The 13,902-nt window shown below is 44.7% G+C and overlaps 1 protein-coding gene across 1 annotated transcript in view; it reads left to right on the top strand.

The window, feature by feature from the left end:
• Positions 1-13,819, top strand: part of atat1 (alpha tubulin acetyltransferase 1) — a 29,142-nt gene extending 15,323 nt beyond the window's left edge. Inside the window, exons 10-12 of the mRNA XM_079175599.1 lie at positions 2,805-2,887; positions 3,895-3,979; positions 12,115-13,819. Coding sequence (XP_079031725.1) covers positions 2,805-2,887; positions 3,895-3,979; positions 12,115-12,424 — 478 coding nt within the window. The 3' untranslated portion in view covers positions 12,425-13,819. The remainder of the gene's footprint in view (positions 1-2,804; positions 2,888-3,894; positions 3,980-12,114) is intronic.
• The last annotated feature ends 83 nt before the right edge of the window (positions 13,820-13,902 follow it).

Raw genomic sequence — 13,902 nt, 5'->3', positions numbered from 1 at the left:
AAAAAGTCATGCTGTGATTTGGATTAAAAACTTTTGACTTTTGTCAATTTCTGTAAGAGTTTCATTTTTTGCCACTTCTGCTGTGGAACCAGCTCAGAAACCCTCTTATTGTCAATATACCTGGAAAGCAATGCACCCATTGAACATCCTCAGTCTCTAGTTTGACATTACCGATCCCTTGTGCCCTCCTTCCAGAAATGGTGTCTCTGGATAACCCACAGATCTCACTGTGGATAGTTTGTTTTAGACTATTACATTGGAAGAAAACGGGTCACAGTGAGGTCTGTGTCGCTGCACGTGGTCAGAGGTTCAAGAGACTAATACCTAGTGACTGAATGCAGTTTAACGGTCGTTAAAGTCCTCTTCCAGATTGAAATGATGTCCCAAATTATTCACATTTATTATTCTATCACTATTGATGCCATTTAGCTTCTGCTCCATTCATAAATTGGTGTCTTTCAGTTGATTGAAAACTTTCTAAACACTGTCTCTGTCTCTCTCTTTCCCTTCATCTTTTGTTCTCCATTCCACTGCATTTATCTTCTGTTACTTATTTGATGTACACCGTCTCCTCCTCTCACTGTCATCGTCTGCTCATACTTCATACGATAGTTCCCTTAATAGATCTCATCTGGGCTTCCATTGACCTGCCTCTGACTGGCACTCTTTAAAGGAATGGCTGTGTTGTTTTAGAAGTTTCTGTGACATGAAGTGTGTTAACATGTGCACTAGTATCTTATTCTGTTTTTGGTCATGTTCTGAATGTCCTGGGTTTTCATATCCCAGTATACATGAGTTTTCACCATCTCAGCTACTACGTTCTGTAAAAAGACACAATGTCCAGAATCCTGGTTAAGGTGTTGCAACAGCATCCTGCTGTCATAACCAGGACACAAGTGTGCCTGTAGACACACTCATGAAGAAGAGCAGTCTGTTGTTAAAACATAGTGGTGATCCACTGAGCAGAGGAGAACACCATGGCTCTGTCTCTGCTTGCCTTTTTCTAGAACCCATTAAAGTATCTGCCACAGAACTCCACATGTGAGATTGCCTTCTGTCACACACTTTATTAGGGCCCAAGCAACCGACAACGTCGGGCCAGCAAAGGCCCTATTGAAATTGTAAGGTTTTTTTTCTTTTTTTCTCATTTTTGTTTTTACACTTTGGGCACATTTTTTAATTTTTGTAGTATTTGCCATACTCCAAAACTCACCAAATTGTGCAGACTTCTCAGGTCTGGTGAAAATAGCCATCTGACATAGGTTGCATATTTGTGTATAAAGAAATGGCTCTCCAGCACCCCCTACAAGTTGGACCGGTGACGCCCCTCGGCCAGTATGTCCGATTTACTTAAAATTCAACACACATGTCCAATTTCGCTAGATCTACAAAAAAGCCTCTCAGATCCCTAAACTCCGCTGACCGAAATTTTGTGAAAAACACATTTTTGCAAACACCTCCGACACGCTTGGTCCGATTGACACCAAATTTGCTGTGGGTCATTATTGGATGTAGGTCATCAACATTTTCCGAAAGCTTTTTGATATCCCTTTGCGTTTATAAGATAGACCAATACACTTCTTAGGGGCGTGGCTTATATACCAATACACATAACTTCTAAACCAAAAAGGAAGCTGATGGTTCAGTGGCTTGCGATGCTCAACATTTCATGGAACTTTGCACATAGGTCATAGGTAATGGGAAGACATATTTTATATGACTTTTTGGCTTAGACGTTTTAAATTTCCTCCATAGCGCCCCCTACAAATGTTCAAAAGGGCTGCCCCATCTCTACGTTTCACCTACATGTATGAGATAGAGACTCATAGAGACTTAAATAAGTCTCTTGGGACCATGCTGTAAACTATACCGGAATTCGGCCATTTTGACTTTTGTGTCATTTGTAGTCGCTATACTTAATAATAATAATACTATAACGAACTCCTCCTAGGGACTTTGTCAATTTGGTCAGTACAATCTCAACAACGTTGTGATTAAAAGTTATCAAAAGCTTTACATTTGACGGAATGGCTTACTTTACATGATTCCCCCTCTTAAAAAGCTGATTTAACACAACTGGACTTGTTCCTAACAGTTCCAAAGTTCCCATGCTTGATAACACTCATGGCCTGAGGATGTCTACAAGCTAATTTCCACTAATACTCACAGCGCCCCCTGCTGGCAAAAAAAGTCTGCGTTTTCTGACAAACACCATCCGATTTGCATGACTTTTACAAGATGTGGTTTACACTTGATATAGAGCAACAAAATGCATGTTTGCACGTGTTCTGTAGCACCACACAGCGGATACAGGAAGCAGTGCACAATTTACTAAGCATCATTTCCAGCATCACGCGGGAATGATGCTTGCGGGCCAAGAACGGTTCTTGGCCGCGCTGGCCGGAGTCCCACCGGCACCCCTGACGTGCAGGACGATGCGAGGGCCCGTTCATTGCTGCTCGCAGCTTTAATTATTATTATTATTATTATATGAGCTGAGGCTGCTCTTTCTACTCTACTTCTTTTCATTCTTGGGCTTTTTATTTCTTATGCGTTTGGTTTTATTCATACACCATGTGTGTTTACTCTCATTCGTGTTTTGTCGTATTTGGGTTTTACTCAGTTTTGTAATTATGTCCTTTTTTTGCCCCCTTTTTTTTCTTGCCCTTGTCTGTCCCAAACTGTCTTTTGACTTGCATGTCCATCCCCTCATGTACTCCTGTCCTCCCTCTTTTTCACCCCTCTCTGGATGTTTTGGGATGCTTTCATCCTCCTTGCTGGCGGTCACCATCTCTCTGGTGCAGACTGGGTCTAGTTGCCAGAAGCAGCCTGTACAGTCGGCACATGGACAGCAGAGCTGCTGGGCTGCTGGACAGACCCTTACCAGGTAAGGTAAAGTGAGGATCAGTCACACTAATGCTTGGTTACTGTGTTATACTGGTCATCAATATTACGTGGTCAAAATGCTCCATTTCCATGTCCAGATTTCAACCAATCACAGAAGTATTGTAATTATTTGGTATTGAATTGTATGTATCTGTGTGACGATACCAAAGAGTCCTGCACACACTTTATTAACAACAATTCATCTTCAGACATTCAGAGCATGATATGAATCCTACCAGATGAATGTGTGAGGACCAAAACATTATTAATAAAGTGTGTACATGATGGACGATGTGTGGATTCTTTGTTTTCTTAAGGCTTCATGGTGTGTAAGACGTTTTTAATTATTACCTGTCGGTTGTCTTTGGATAACAAAATCCTCTTAACTCAAGGATCGCTTTGTCAGACTTTCCACTGCATGTCATGGTCTCAACAGGTGTCGACACTTCAGTCACGTGATGATGAGTGGGCGTGGTGTAACACCTGAGCCACTGACGAAGAGTGGACTTGGTTGAAAGACGGTATTAAATACATTCAGGCCACTTTATGTGTCCAATATTTGTCCTCGCTGTTGAGAGAGTAATGTCATAGAAGAAAACAGGGTCACAGTCACATCCGTAGATCTGATGAGCAGGTGGCACCTTGAACAGCAGCCTCTGCAATCAGTGTGTGAATGTGTGCTCTGATGGTTGAATGTAAGCGTTGTACACTACTTTGAGTGCTCAGAGGACTAGACAGGTTCTATACAAGTCCATTACAGTTACAGTACATTAAGCTGTTAGGTTTCATCTTTTTTCTTAAGTGTAATTTACAAGACTCATTCATTTTAGGGGTGAATTATTGATTTCATCTATTTTGAATTGATTTAAAAGTTGAAGTGTAAAAATGCTGAATGTTGCTCTTGGTGGCTTCTATCCTGAGAATATGGAGCCCCTGAATGAGTGACTAGTGCAGGAGCAGCACAGTCAGGGAGCTCTGCTCATGTGGTAGGACCTTGTGCCTCCTCAGATCTGAGACCAGTGGGGGATCAGTCACACGCACTGGGATGCACAGACACACAGAGGTTGGCCAGTATTCACACAGCAGGAAGCAGGTATTTACACCACTTCACTATAGACACTCGGACATAACGAGCATGAAAGAAGCAATGAGGAGGTGTAGTGACACTATGTGCAGACATTTGTGGCTGAAACACATCAATAACTGGGAAGGAGGAGACCCAGAAGATTCAGTTCTGGAATTGTTTTGAATAAAATATTTATTTTAATTTTTCATTTTCATATACATTTTGATATTTGAGGTCTTATATTTTTCACTTTCAGATTTTATATTTTCAGATTAAAAACTTATTTTATACAGTTTTTTTTTCGGTTTCAAATCGTTTTTTCACTTTCAGATCGTTTCTTTTCAGTTCAGACTTTTGACCATGATCTGGCGTGGGGGGGCGTGACGACCTTCCACAATCACGTTGCCTTCAGGCAACGTAGGTACCGCGAGAATTATGATTCAACACTTTCTATACACCATATTCACGTGAATGCAGTGGGGAAAAACTCTGAGTCCAGCTTCGGAGAGTACCAGCTGCTGGTACGATTAGTCTTTCGCCCCTATATCCAGGTCGGACGACCAATTTGCCCGTCGGGACCGCTATGAGCTTCCACCAGAGTTTCCTCTGGCTTCGCCCTGCCCAGGCATAGTTCACAATCTTTCGAAGAGACAGCGAGTGCGACTACTGACAATGGCAAGTGTCAGTCAGGCGTCACAACAGTGGCAAACGAGCGGCACTCGTTCGGCACTCGTCAAGAAGCTGCCGAGCTGAGCGGGCGGAGCCACATTTCCTGAGAACACCCATTGTTGTTACGATAGGATTTTCTGCACACACAAAAATGACTGTGTACATGGATAAATGAATATTAAATTGCATGTAGTCAACTATTGTTTTTGTTTATACTATTGTTTATTTATTTATATGTATTTATTTTCCTCTGACTAATGGTGGCACTCCCCTGACTACTGGTGTTACTCCTCTGACTAGTGGTGGCACTCCACTGACTAGTGGTGTTACTCCTCTGACTAGTGGTGGAACTCCCCTGACTAGTGGTGTTACTCCTCTGACTAGTGGTGGCACTCCTCTGACTAGTGGTGGAACTCCCCTGACTAGTGGTGTTACTCCTCTGACTAGTGGTGGCACTCCACTGACTAGTGGTGTTACTCCTCTGACTAGTGGTGGCACTCCTCTGACTAGTGGTGTTACTCCCCTGACTAGTGGTGTTACTCCTCTCACTAGTGATGGCACTCCTCTGACTAGTGGTGTTACTCCTCTGACTAGTGGTGTTACTCCTCTGACTAGTGGTGGAACTCCCCTGACTAGTGGTGTTACTCCTCTGACTAGTGATGGCACTCCTCTGACTAGTGGTGTTACTCCTCTGACTAGTGGTGTTACTCCTCTGACTAGTGATGGCACTCCCCTGACTAATGATGGCACTCCTCTGACTAGTGGTGTTACTCCTCTGACTAGTGGTGTTACTCCTCTGACTAGTGGTGGAACTCCCCTGACTAGTGGTGTTACTCCTCTGACTAGTGATGGCACTCCTCTGACTAGTGGTGTTACTCCTCTGACTAGTGGTGTTACTCCTCTGACTAGTGATGGCACTCCCCTGACTAATGATGGCACTCCTCTGACTAGTGGTGTTACTCCTCTGGCTAGTGGTGTTACTCCTCTGACTAGTGATGGCACTCCCCTGACTAATGATGGCACTCCTCTGACTAGTGGTGTTACTCCTCTGACTAGTGGTGTTACTCCTCTGACTAGTGGTGTTACTCCCCTGACTAATGATGGCACTCCTCTGACTAGTGGTGTTACTCCTCTGGCTAGTGGTGTTACTCCTCTGACTAGTGATGGCACTCCACTGACTAATGATGGCACTCCTCTGACTAGTGGTGTTACTCCTCTGACTAGTGGTGGCACTCCTCTGACTAGTGGTGGCACTCCTCTGACTAGTGGTGGCACTCCCCTGACTACTGGTGTTACTCCTCTGACTAGTGGTGGCACTCCACTGACTAGTGGTGTTACTCCTCTGATTAGTGGTGGCACTCCCCTGACTAGTGGTGTTACTCCTCTGACTAGTGGTGTTACTCCTCTGACTAGTGGTGGCACTCCTCTGACTACTGGTGTTACTCCCCTGACTAGTGGTGGCACTCCTATGACTACTGGTGTTACTCCTCTGACTAGTGGTGGCACTCCTCTGACTAGTGGTGACACTCCTCTGACTACTGGTGTTACTCCTCTGACTAGTGGACGCACTCCCCTGACTAGTGGTGTTACTCCTCTGACTAGTGATGGCACTCCCCTGACTAATGATGGCACTCTGACTAGTGGTGACACTCCTCTGTCTAGTGGTGGCACTCCTCTGACTAGTGGTGACACTCCTCTGTCTAGTGGTGTTACTCCTCTGACTAGTGGTGTTACTCCTCTGACTACTGGTGTTACTCCCCTGACTAGTGGTGGCACTCCCCTGACTAGTGGTGTTACTCCTCTGACTACTGGTGTTACTCCCCTGACTAATGGTGTTACTCCTCTGACTAGTGGTGTTACTCCTCTGACTAGTGGTGGCACTCCTCTGACTAGTGATGGCACTCCCCTGACTAATGATGGCACTCCTCTGACTAGTGGTGGCACTCCTCTGACTAGTGGTGGCACTCCTCTGTCTAGTGGTGGCACTCCTCTGACTAGTGGTGGCACTCCCCTGACTAATGATGGCACTCCTCTGACTAGTGGTGACACTCCTCTGTCTAGTGGTGTTACTCCTCTGACTAGTGGTGGCACTCCCCTGACTAGTGGTGTTACTCTCTGACTACTGGTGGCACTCCTCTGACTAGTGGTGTTACTCCTCTGTCTAGTGGTGTTACTCCTCTGACTAGTGGTGTTACTCCTCTGACTAGTGGTCAGTGCTCTTCCTCTGACTGAGCAGAGGAAGAGTGAAGATATTTTCAGCAGTGGCGGGCCGTCAAGGCCAGCAAAGCCTTCTCTGCTGGCCTAGACAGAATCACAAAGTTATAGCTATTTTATAATGTAATAATTCTTCATAAATATATTCCATGTATTTTTTTCCCCATTATCTTATTTTCTCATTGCACAGCTACTGTCTTCCTCAGTTGCTCTGCTTCCAGTGCAGCTTGTTTGCAGCCCCCAAATGGGGGGCTAGAGGGGGGGCGAAGAGTGTACACATGTAGTACAAATCACTTTTGAGAACGAATGAAATGATATTTTAAAATATTTCAAAAACGTACATGACGAAGAGATTCTGATCAAATGGACCATGTAACCTATTTTAATCACTCAAAAACATATATACACTAAGTACTTCAAGGTACTACCACAATTTCACCTATTTCTCGCCAGGAGAAGGCGAGCAATGTTCTCCGTTATCGATCCCAGCCGCGATCTACGGCACTTTCACACACACACTTCATATCCAGGAGCACGAGCACAACAAACTGCATCGAACTATCGCCTCCAAATTATTCTACTTTAAACCATTATAAAGTTACTATTGATCTGCCACAGATATCAACTCAGCCCATCATCATAAACATTGAAACGCTCCGTACCTTTTAGATGTTTCCTGGATGAAAATCGAAAAAAAAAAAAAAATTAATCCGTGTGGCCATTTCACAGCACTCTCTCTCCTCATGTGTGAAAAAAACTGAGTCTCTGACGAGCTTCTATGACGAATGAATAATAATTTCAGTTTTGGCCAATGGGTTTGACCCATGGGGGCGGATCACAGTTTTCGATTATTTTATTGGCTTAAAATTCTGTAAATAACTCAAAGAGTTACAAATCACTGCACTGCCCTGCCTCTGCCGGGTTCAAACCTGTGGAAATTGCGCAAATCGGCCGATCACAGGCTGTGTTAGGTTCAAATACATCACGTAAAACTGAAATTCTGACGAAAATTAGCCATATTTTACAAGTTTTCATATGGCCCAGGCTCTCAAAATGATGCCAAACTTCTGTATTAGATAGATTGAACACTAATAGTGATAAAATAAGTGAAATATATAGATATATAGTATTTAAAAGTACAATAAGACAGCGATATATGCTCTTTCCAAAATCAGAATTGACGTCGGCTGACCTCAGCTGACCTGTACACCAGTATTGATTTCTCAGGCATACTTCACTCTATCAAAGCCAATTTCTTTTTTAAAAGGACTGCTGACATGTTGTGATATGATTTGGGAGAGTTTAGGCCTGCCTGTGCATCATTTAAAATCAATAAAAGTGCTTTTTAGGCACACAAAAAAAGGCGAACCTGAACATTTTCAATTTGAGCTGTGTGTAACATTCGTTTCAGCATTTACCAGTAACATATACAATGATATGTACACATATTAACAAAACTCACATTTATTTGTGTTATTTTTCCATTTAAATTATTCAAATAGACTTTGTAGTTAGAGATTTACACTCTCTAGAGTTTGAGTATGACATTTTCGAGCAGAGGTCTCAAAATAGGCCAAGGGTTTAAGAGGTAGAGCTTTTATCCAATCAGATTTCACCTCTGTGTCTCTCGGTAAGAAGAGAGGCCCGAGGCCTGCAGACTCACAAGTGAATCCATGTGCAGTTTAATTGAATGGGGACGATATTGTTGATTGTCATAGTGTTCAACCAATCAGATCTTTAGTTTGACATGTTGGGCTTATTCTTTGACGTGCCAGTGCCTTCTAGCTGGCCTACAAGTACGTGATTGGTCAGTGGGCTAGCCTGACATGTTGGGCGGTGACAATCCCAATATCTGCTGCCTCTGTGGAGCGGACATTTTCAGCCCTCAAACGCATTAAAACCTATTCAAGAAATACAACTGGGGAGGCTCGACTGTCTTCACTGGCGTCCATGAATCCAGAAGGACTTCTTACTGGAACTAAAACGCACGGATGTACTGAACAACCATGAGATTAAACTCTTTATGAACAAAGAAAGGAGGAACAGCAGCTAAATAGTGAACAGCAGCTCTGGTAAGTTAAATGCGTTTGTTTTTACATCTGCAGTAGCTTTAATATGCTTGTTTATATATTATTATTTGTACAACTTGTTTTAATGAAGATTGGATTTTTGTTTGGTTTAATATGTGATAGGAACCATTGTTACGTCCAATGTTGCTCTGGGGACATATTTGGACACTTTGGGCTGCATTCCCAAACAACCCAACTGAGAAGACCGGACCCCAGCGCGACAGGGGCCGTTTCCGGCCTCACACCGTCCACGGGCTTAGCCTCGATCAGAAGGACACCGGGCAAGTGGTCTTCCATACGCTACATTTCCCGAATCCGCCCATCGGACGGGGATTCGGCGCTGGGCTCTTCCCCCTTCGCTTGCTGCTACTAGGGAATCCTGGTTAGTTTATTTCCCTCCGCTTTGTAATATGCATAGCGGTCCTGACGTCACCCATATCCCTGGCGGAGTTTGCTAAGGTAGTCAAAAAGCTCTTTGGTGGCAAGGCGCCGGGGGTGGATGAGATCCACCCTGAGATGCTGAAGGCGCTGGACACTGTTGGGCTGTCTTGGCTGACACGCCTCTTCAGTGTGGGGTCAATGGGGGTCGGGATCAGTGCCCATGGACTGGCAGACCGGGGTGGTGGTTCCCATTTTCAAAAAGGGGGACCGGAGAGTGTGCTCGAATTATCGGGGTATCACACTACTCAGCCTCCCGGGGAAGGCTTATGCCAGGGTGCTGGAAAGGAGGCTCCGACTGTTTGTCGAACCTCGGATTCAAGAGGAGCAGTGGACCAGCCCTTTACCCTCGCAAGACTACTGGAGGGGTAGTTTGCCCAACCAGTCTACATGTGCTTTGTGGACTTGGAGAAGGCTTTCGACCGGGTCCCTCGGGGGTTCTTGTGGGGGGTGCTGCGAGAGTATGGGGTGCCGGACCCGTTACAACGGGCGATCCGGTCTCTGTACGACTGCAGTAGGAGCTGTGTCCGCTTTCTCGTCAATAAGTCAGACACGTTCCCGGTGGGTGTTGGCCTCCGCCAGGGCTGCCCTTTGTCACCGGTCCTGTTCGTGACTTTCATGGACAGGATATCTAGGCGCAGTCGGGGGGTGGAGAACGTCAGGTTCGGGGGTCTCGATGTGGTCCTGTTTGCCTCCTCGGATCGTGACCTCCAGCATTCACTGGGGCGGCTTGCAGCCGAGTGTGAAGCGACGGGGATGAGAGTTAGCACCTCCAAATCCGAGGCCATGGTGCTCTGCCGGAAACTGGTGGATTGCTCCCTCCAGTTGGGGATGGAGTGCCTACCTCAAGCGAAGGAGTTCAAGTATCTCGGTGCGGCTGCAGCAGTAAAGCAGGCGCTGCACCGGACCATCTACGTTCCGACCCTCACCTATGGTCACGAACTCTGGGTCGGGACCGAAAGGACAAGGTCGCGGGTACAAACGGCCAAAATGAGTTTCCTCCGTAGGGTGGCCGGGCTCAGCCTCAGAGATAGGGTAAGGAGCTCGGACATCAGGAGGGAACTTGGAGTCGAGCCGCTACTCCTTCGCGTCGAAAGGAGTAAGCTGAGGTGGTTCGGGCATCTAATTAGGATGCCTCCTGGACGTCCTCCCACGTCCAGCTGGCCTGGGAACGCCTCGGGATCCCCCAGTATGAGCTGGAAAATGTTACGGGTGAGAGGGAAGTCTGGGTCAGCCTGCTTGGCCTGCTGCCACCGCGACCCGACCCCGGATAAGCGGAGGAAAATGGATGGATGGATGGTCGTGACGTGCAAATCGGTCGTCCGACCTGGGTACAGGGGCGAAAGACTAATCAAACCAGTTCTCCGGTTCTCTCCAAAGTTTCCTTCAGGATAGCTGGACTATTCACGTGAATATGGTGTATAAAAAATGTTGAATCATAATTCTTGTGGTGCCTACGTTACGTGAAGGAAACGTGGTTGACGACGGTCCTCAGCCTTCTTTGTTATGCTGTCACTCATGATGACACGCCCCTCTCAGTTGATGCCACGCCCCCCACGCCAGATCAGGGCCAAGTATGAACTGAAAAAAACGATCTGAAAGTGAAAAAAAGATTTGAAACCGAAAATGTAAAATCTGAAAGTGAAAAATATAAGACCTCAAATATCAAAATATATATGAAAGGGAAAAAACTATTCCAGAACTGAATCAAAAGTATATTCAACCCAAAACAACTTTTCATTCACTTATTTTTTATTTTGAATACATTGCTGTATTTTTCAATGTTCAAGACCACAACTTGAACTTTCAGGTTCACTTTTTTTTTTCAAATGATCAAAACTGGATTTGGCTCCATATTTGTGCCGACTGTGGATCTCTATGGAGAAGTGTCTGTAGGGACTCACACACACCTCCCAATGAGGCCCTGCACAACAAACAGTTGATCTGATGTTATTTGTTCCTCACCAAAAAGAAAAGAATAGTTCTATGAAGTAATCAGACACCTGATTCTGAGCATGTTCCCTGATGTCCAGCCTGGATACACATGCTTTCAGATGACATTGTTCACGTTTTCATGCCAAGCAGCCAAGAAATGGTACACCGCTCATGCCAGGATCAGACCGCTTGAGATCCGCTCAGCAGTGGATCGACCCTACAGATGTTTTTTTACCTGTTGTTGTTGTTGTGTCTCAGTGGAAGACAACGGACAGCATGTGGGATGCTTGACCCCCTAAAAACAGTCATTGTAGACATAGGTCCTAACTCATCTAAGTTACATGAACACATGTCTTGTCCTGTGAGCTACCAAACAAACATTCACCACAAATGTCACTGGTCTGTTTAGATCCTGGTGTGGTCCCTGCTCTTCAATACCACTAACAACACGCTGTCTGCCCATGACATGTAGGCTACTTTCATACGTACGCACACACACACTCCAGCTGGCTGAAGAAAAGGAGCATTTCTGATATTTCTACAAAGTCCTTTTAATAATATAATCTCTTAACAGTACATTAACCCACACACTGACATTACTTTTGTTTGTGATGTAGGGGATGTAAATGATTTCAGCTGGACTTGATACAAAATGTTTTTGTCCTTTTGGAAGGCACATTCAAATGTTCAGTAGGAGGACGTGGTGGCTGTTGAGTTGCTCTCTGCCGTGTGTTTTAGTTGCACATGTCTGCACATAGGGTCATTATGCAGTGAAATTTTAAGGCAAGTCTTCCCCTTGCTTCTGCTGACCCTGTACTGTCTTGCCCCTGAACCCAGGTCCCAGCCTCTCTCACCTTCACCTCTGTGTGCATCCAAGAAGGATGGCATCCACAGGCAGACCTCCATAGACAGCACAGAGAGGCTCCTGGATTCACATGCCAAGGCCTGTGGTGCTCAGGAGGAGATCAGGACGTTGGACAGTCCACAGCGTCCAGCACCAGGCAGAGACGTATGCAGCCAGAGACAGATGTTGGAGAAGGACAGTGACGGAGGCAGGCGAGGCTGGTCCTGGACTGTAGGAGAGAACTGCTACACCGCCCAGTGGGTGAAGCAGAAGCAGGAACACAGGAGCAGCCGGCCCTGGTGATCGGGAGCTAGTTCTTATATTTAACTGTTTACAAAATGTAACTCTGTATTGTATTCTGGAACCATTAAACACTTTCAGAACACAAATATGTGCTGAGGCAGAAACTTTCAAAAGTCACTTCAGGGCCCAAACTCTGATCTGGAAAAAAGCAGGGCCAGTATTTCTGTTCTAAAAGGGGTTAGTTATAGCGCTCATATAGAGTGCTGCAGCAATGAGTCCCACAACCACCAACTGAGTCTTAACAAAAGAGTGTAAATGAGACGACTACACGTCCTCACTAGAACACAAGTCCTCCTTCAGCCTAGTGGTGGAGACGTGAAGACTGAGTCTCATGACTGCTTCATGCTTCTTGACTTGCTAAGCATGAAGAACTGCTGTTCATCAGATGAGTCATTTCTTTGAGATGAGTCAGACTCTGCTGTCCAGTTAGTTGAGAGGAGGGTCGATTCTGGGCTTTTCACCCATGTTGCTACACACAAACTGAACCAAAGCAGGAAATGCACCAGGATCCACATTAGCTGTGAATTATACTCATATAATGTGCTTAAAATCCATATGGAGGTCAATATTCTGTGACAGTCTATCAGCTGGTGAGTTACAGCAGATTTACTGATATCTACAACATGGCAACAAGTAAGACACGCTGCCTTTGATAGTAGACACAAGTCTAACCGTGTATCTGATAGGACTCAACCCCAATGGCCTTCGGATTCCTGCATTGTTTTGGTGGTTTTCACAAAGAAAAATTAGGATCACGTCTTCAACGAGACTGAAACAAACATTTATAACCAAGGTAGGAGGCTCAAGTGCCTCTATTTATGAATGTCTTTTTTATTTTTTCATGGTGCTTACTTTCCTCTTTGTTACTGATATTATTACTTTCATCACTATTACTTATAATAATTATTACTATTATCATTATTATAATAAGTAATTACCATTATTGCTGTTTATTTCTGTCCATTATTAATATTATTTTTTTGTTATTTCTGTTTGTTTCATTGTTTGCTTTCAATCATTACCCCATTATTATTATTATTATTATTATTATTATTGTTAGTAACATTATCTATACAGGACCATTTGTTTCTCTACAGTCATTCAAACACTCACATACACACACATGACAAACACAATCAATCTCATCACACAACTCTCCACCCAACTCCTCCGTGTGTGGTGCTGGCACTGGGCCTGGCCACTCCACTGAGTGATCCACTTCCATACATTTTGCTGAACCCCCGCCTCTCACTTTTATACTCCGTCTAAACCTGTTATTTTCCTCAGTGTCCTTTGTTTCCCTCCATGTCTTACTTTATCATTCCTTAGCTCGTATATGTTTATGTACGTGTCTGCACTTGTTTTTTACTCACCTCTCTACACAATAAAAAAATAAAAAGTTACTCTATTTACACAAGGTTGTGAAAAGGCCAGTGTCATCAGGGCCACAGCATGGGAGCAGTGCATACTGGGAATTC

The sequence above is a fragment of the Pholis gunnellus genome (genome assembly GCF_910591455.1).
Source record: "Pholis gunnellus genome assembly, chromosome: 16".
NCBI classification, from domain to species: Eukaryota; Metazoa; Chordata; class Actinopteri; order Perciformes; family Pholidae; genus Pholis; species Pholis gunnellus.
Note: the sequence above shows the minus strand (reverse complement) of the source record. Positions and strands in the feature narration are given on the sequence as shown.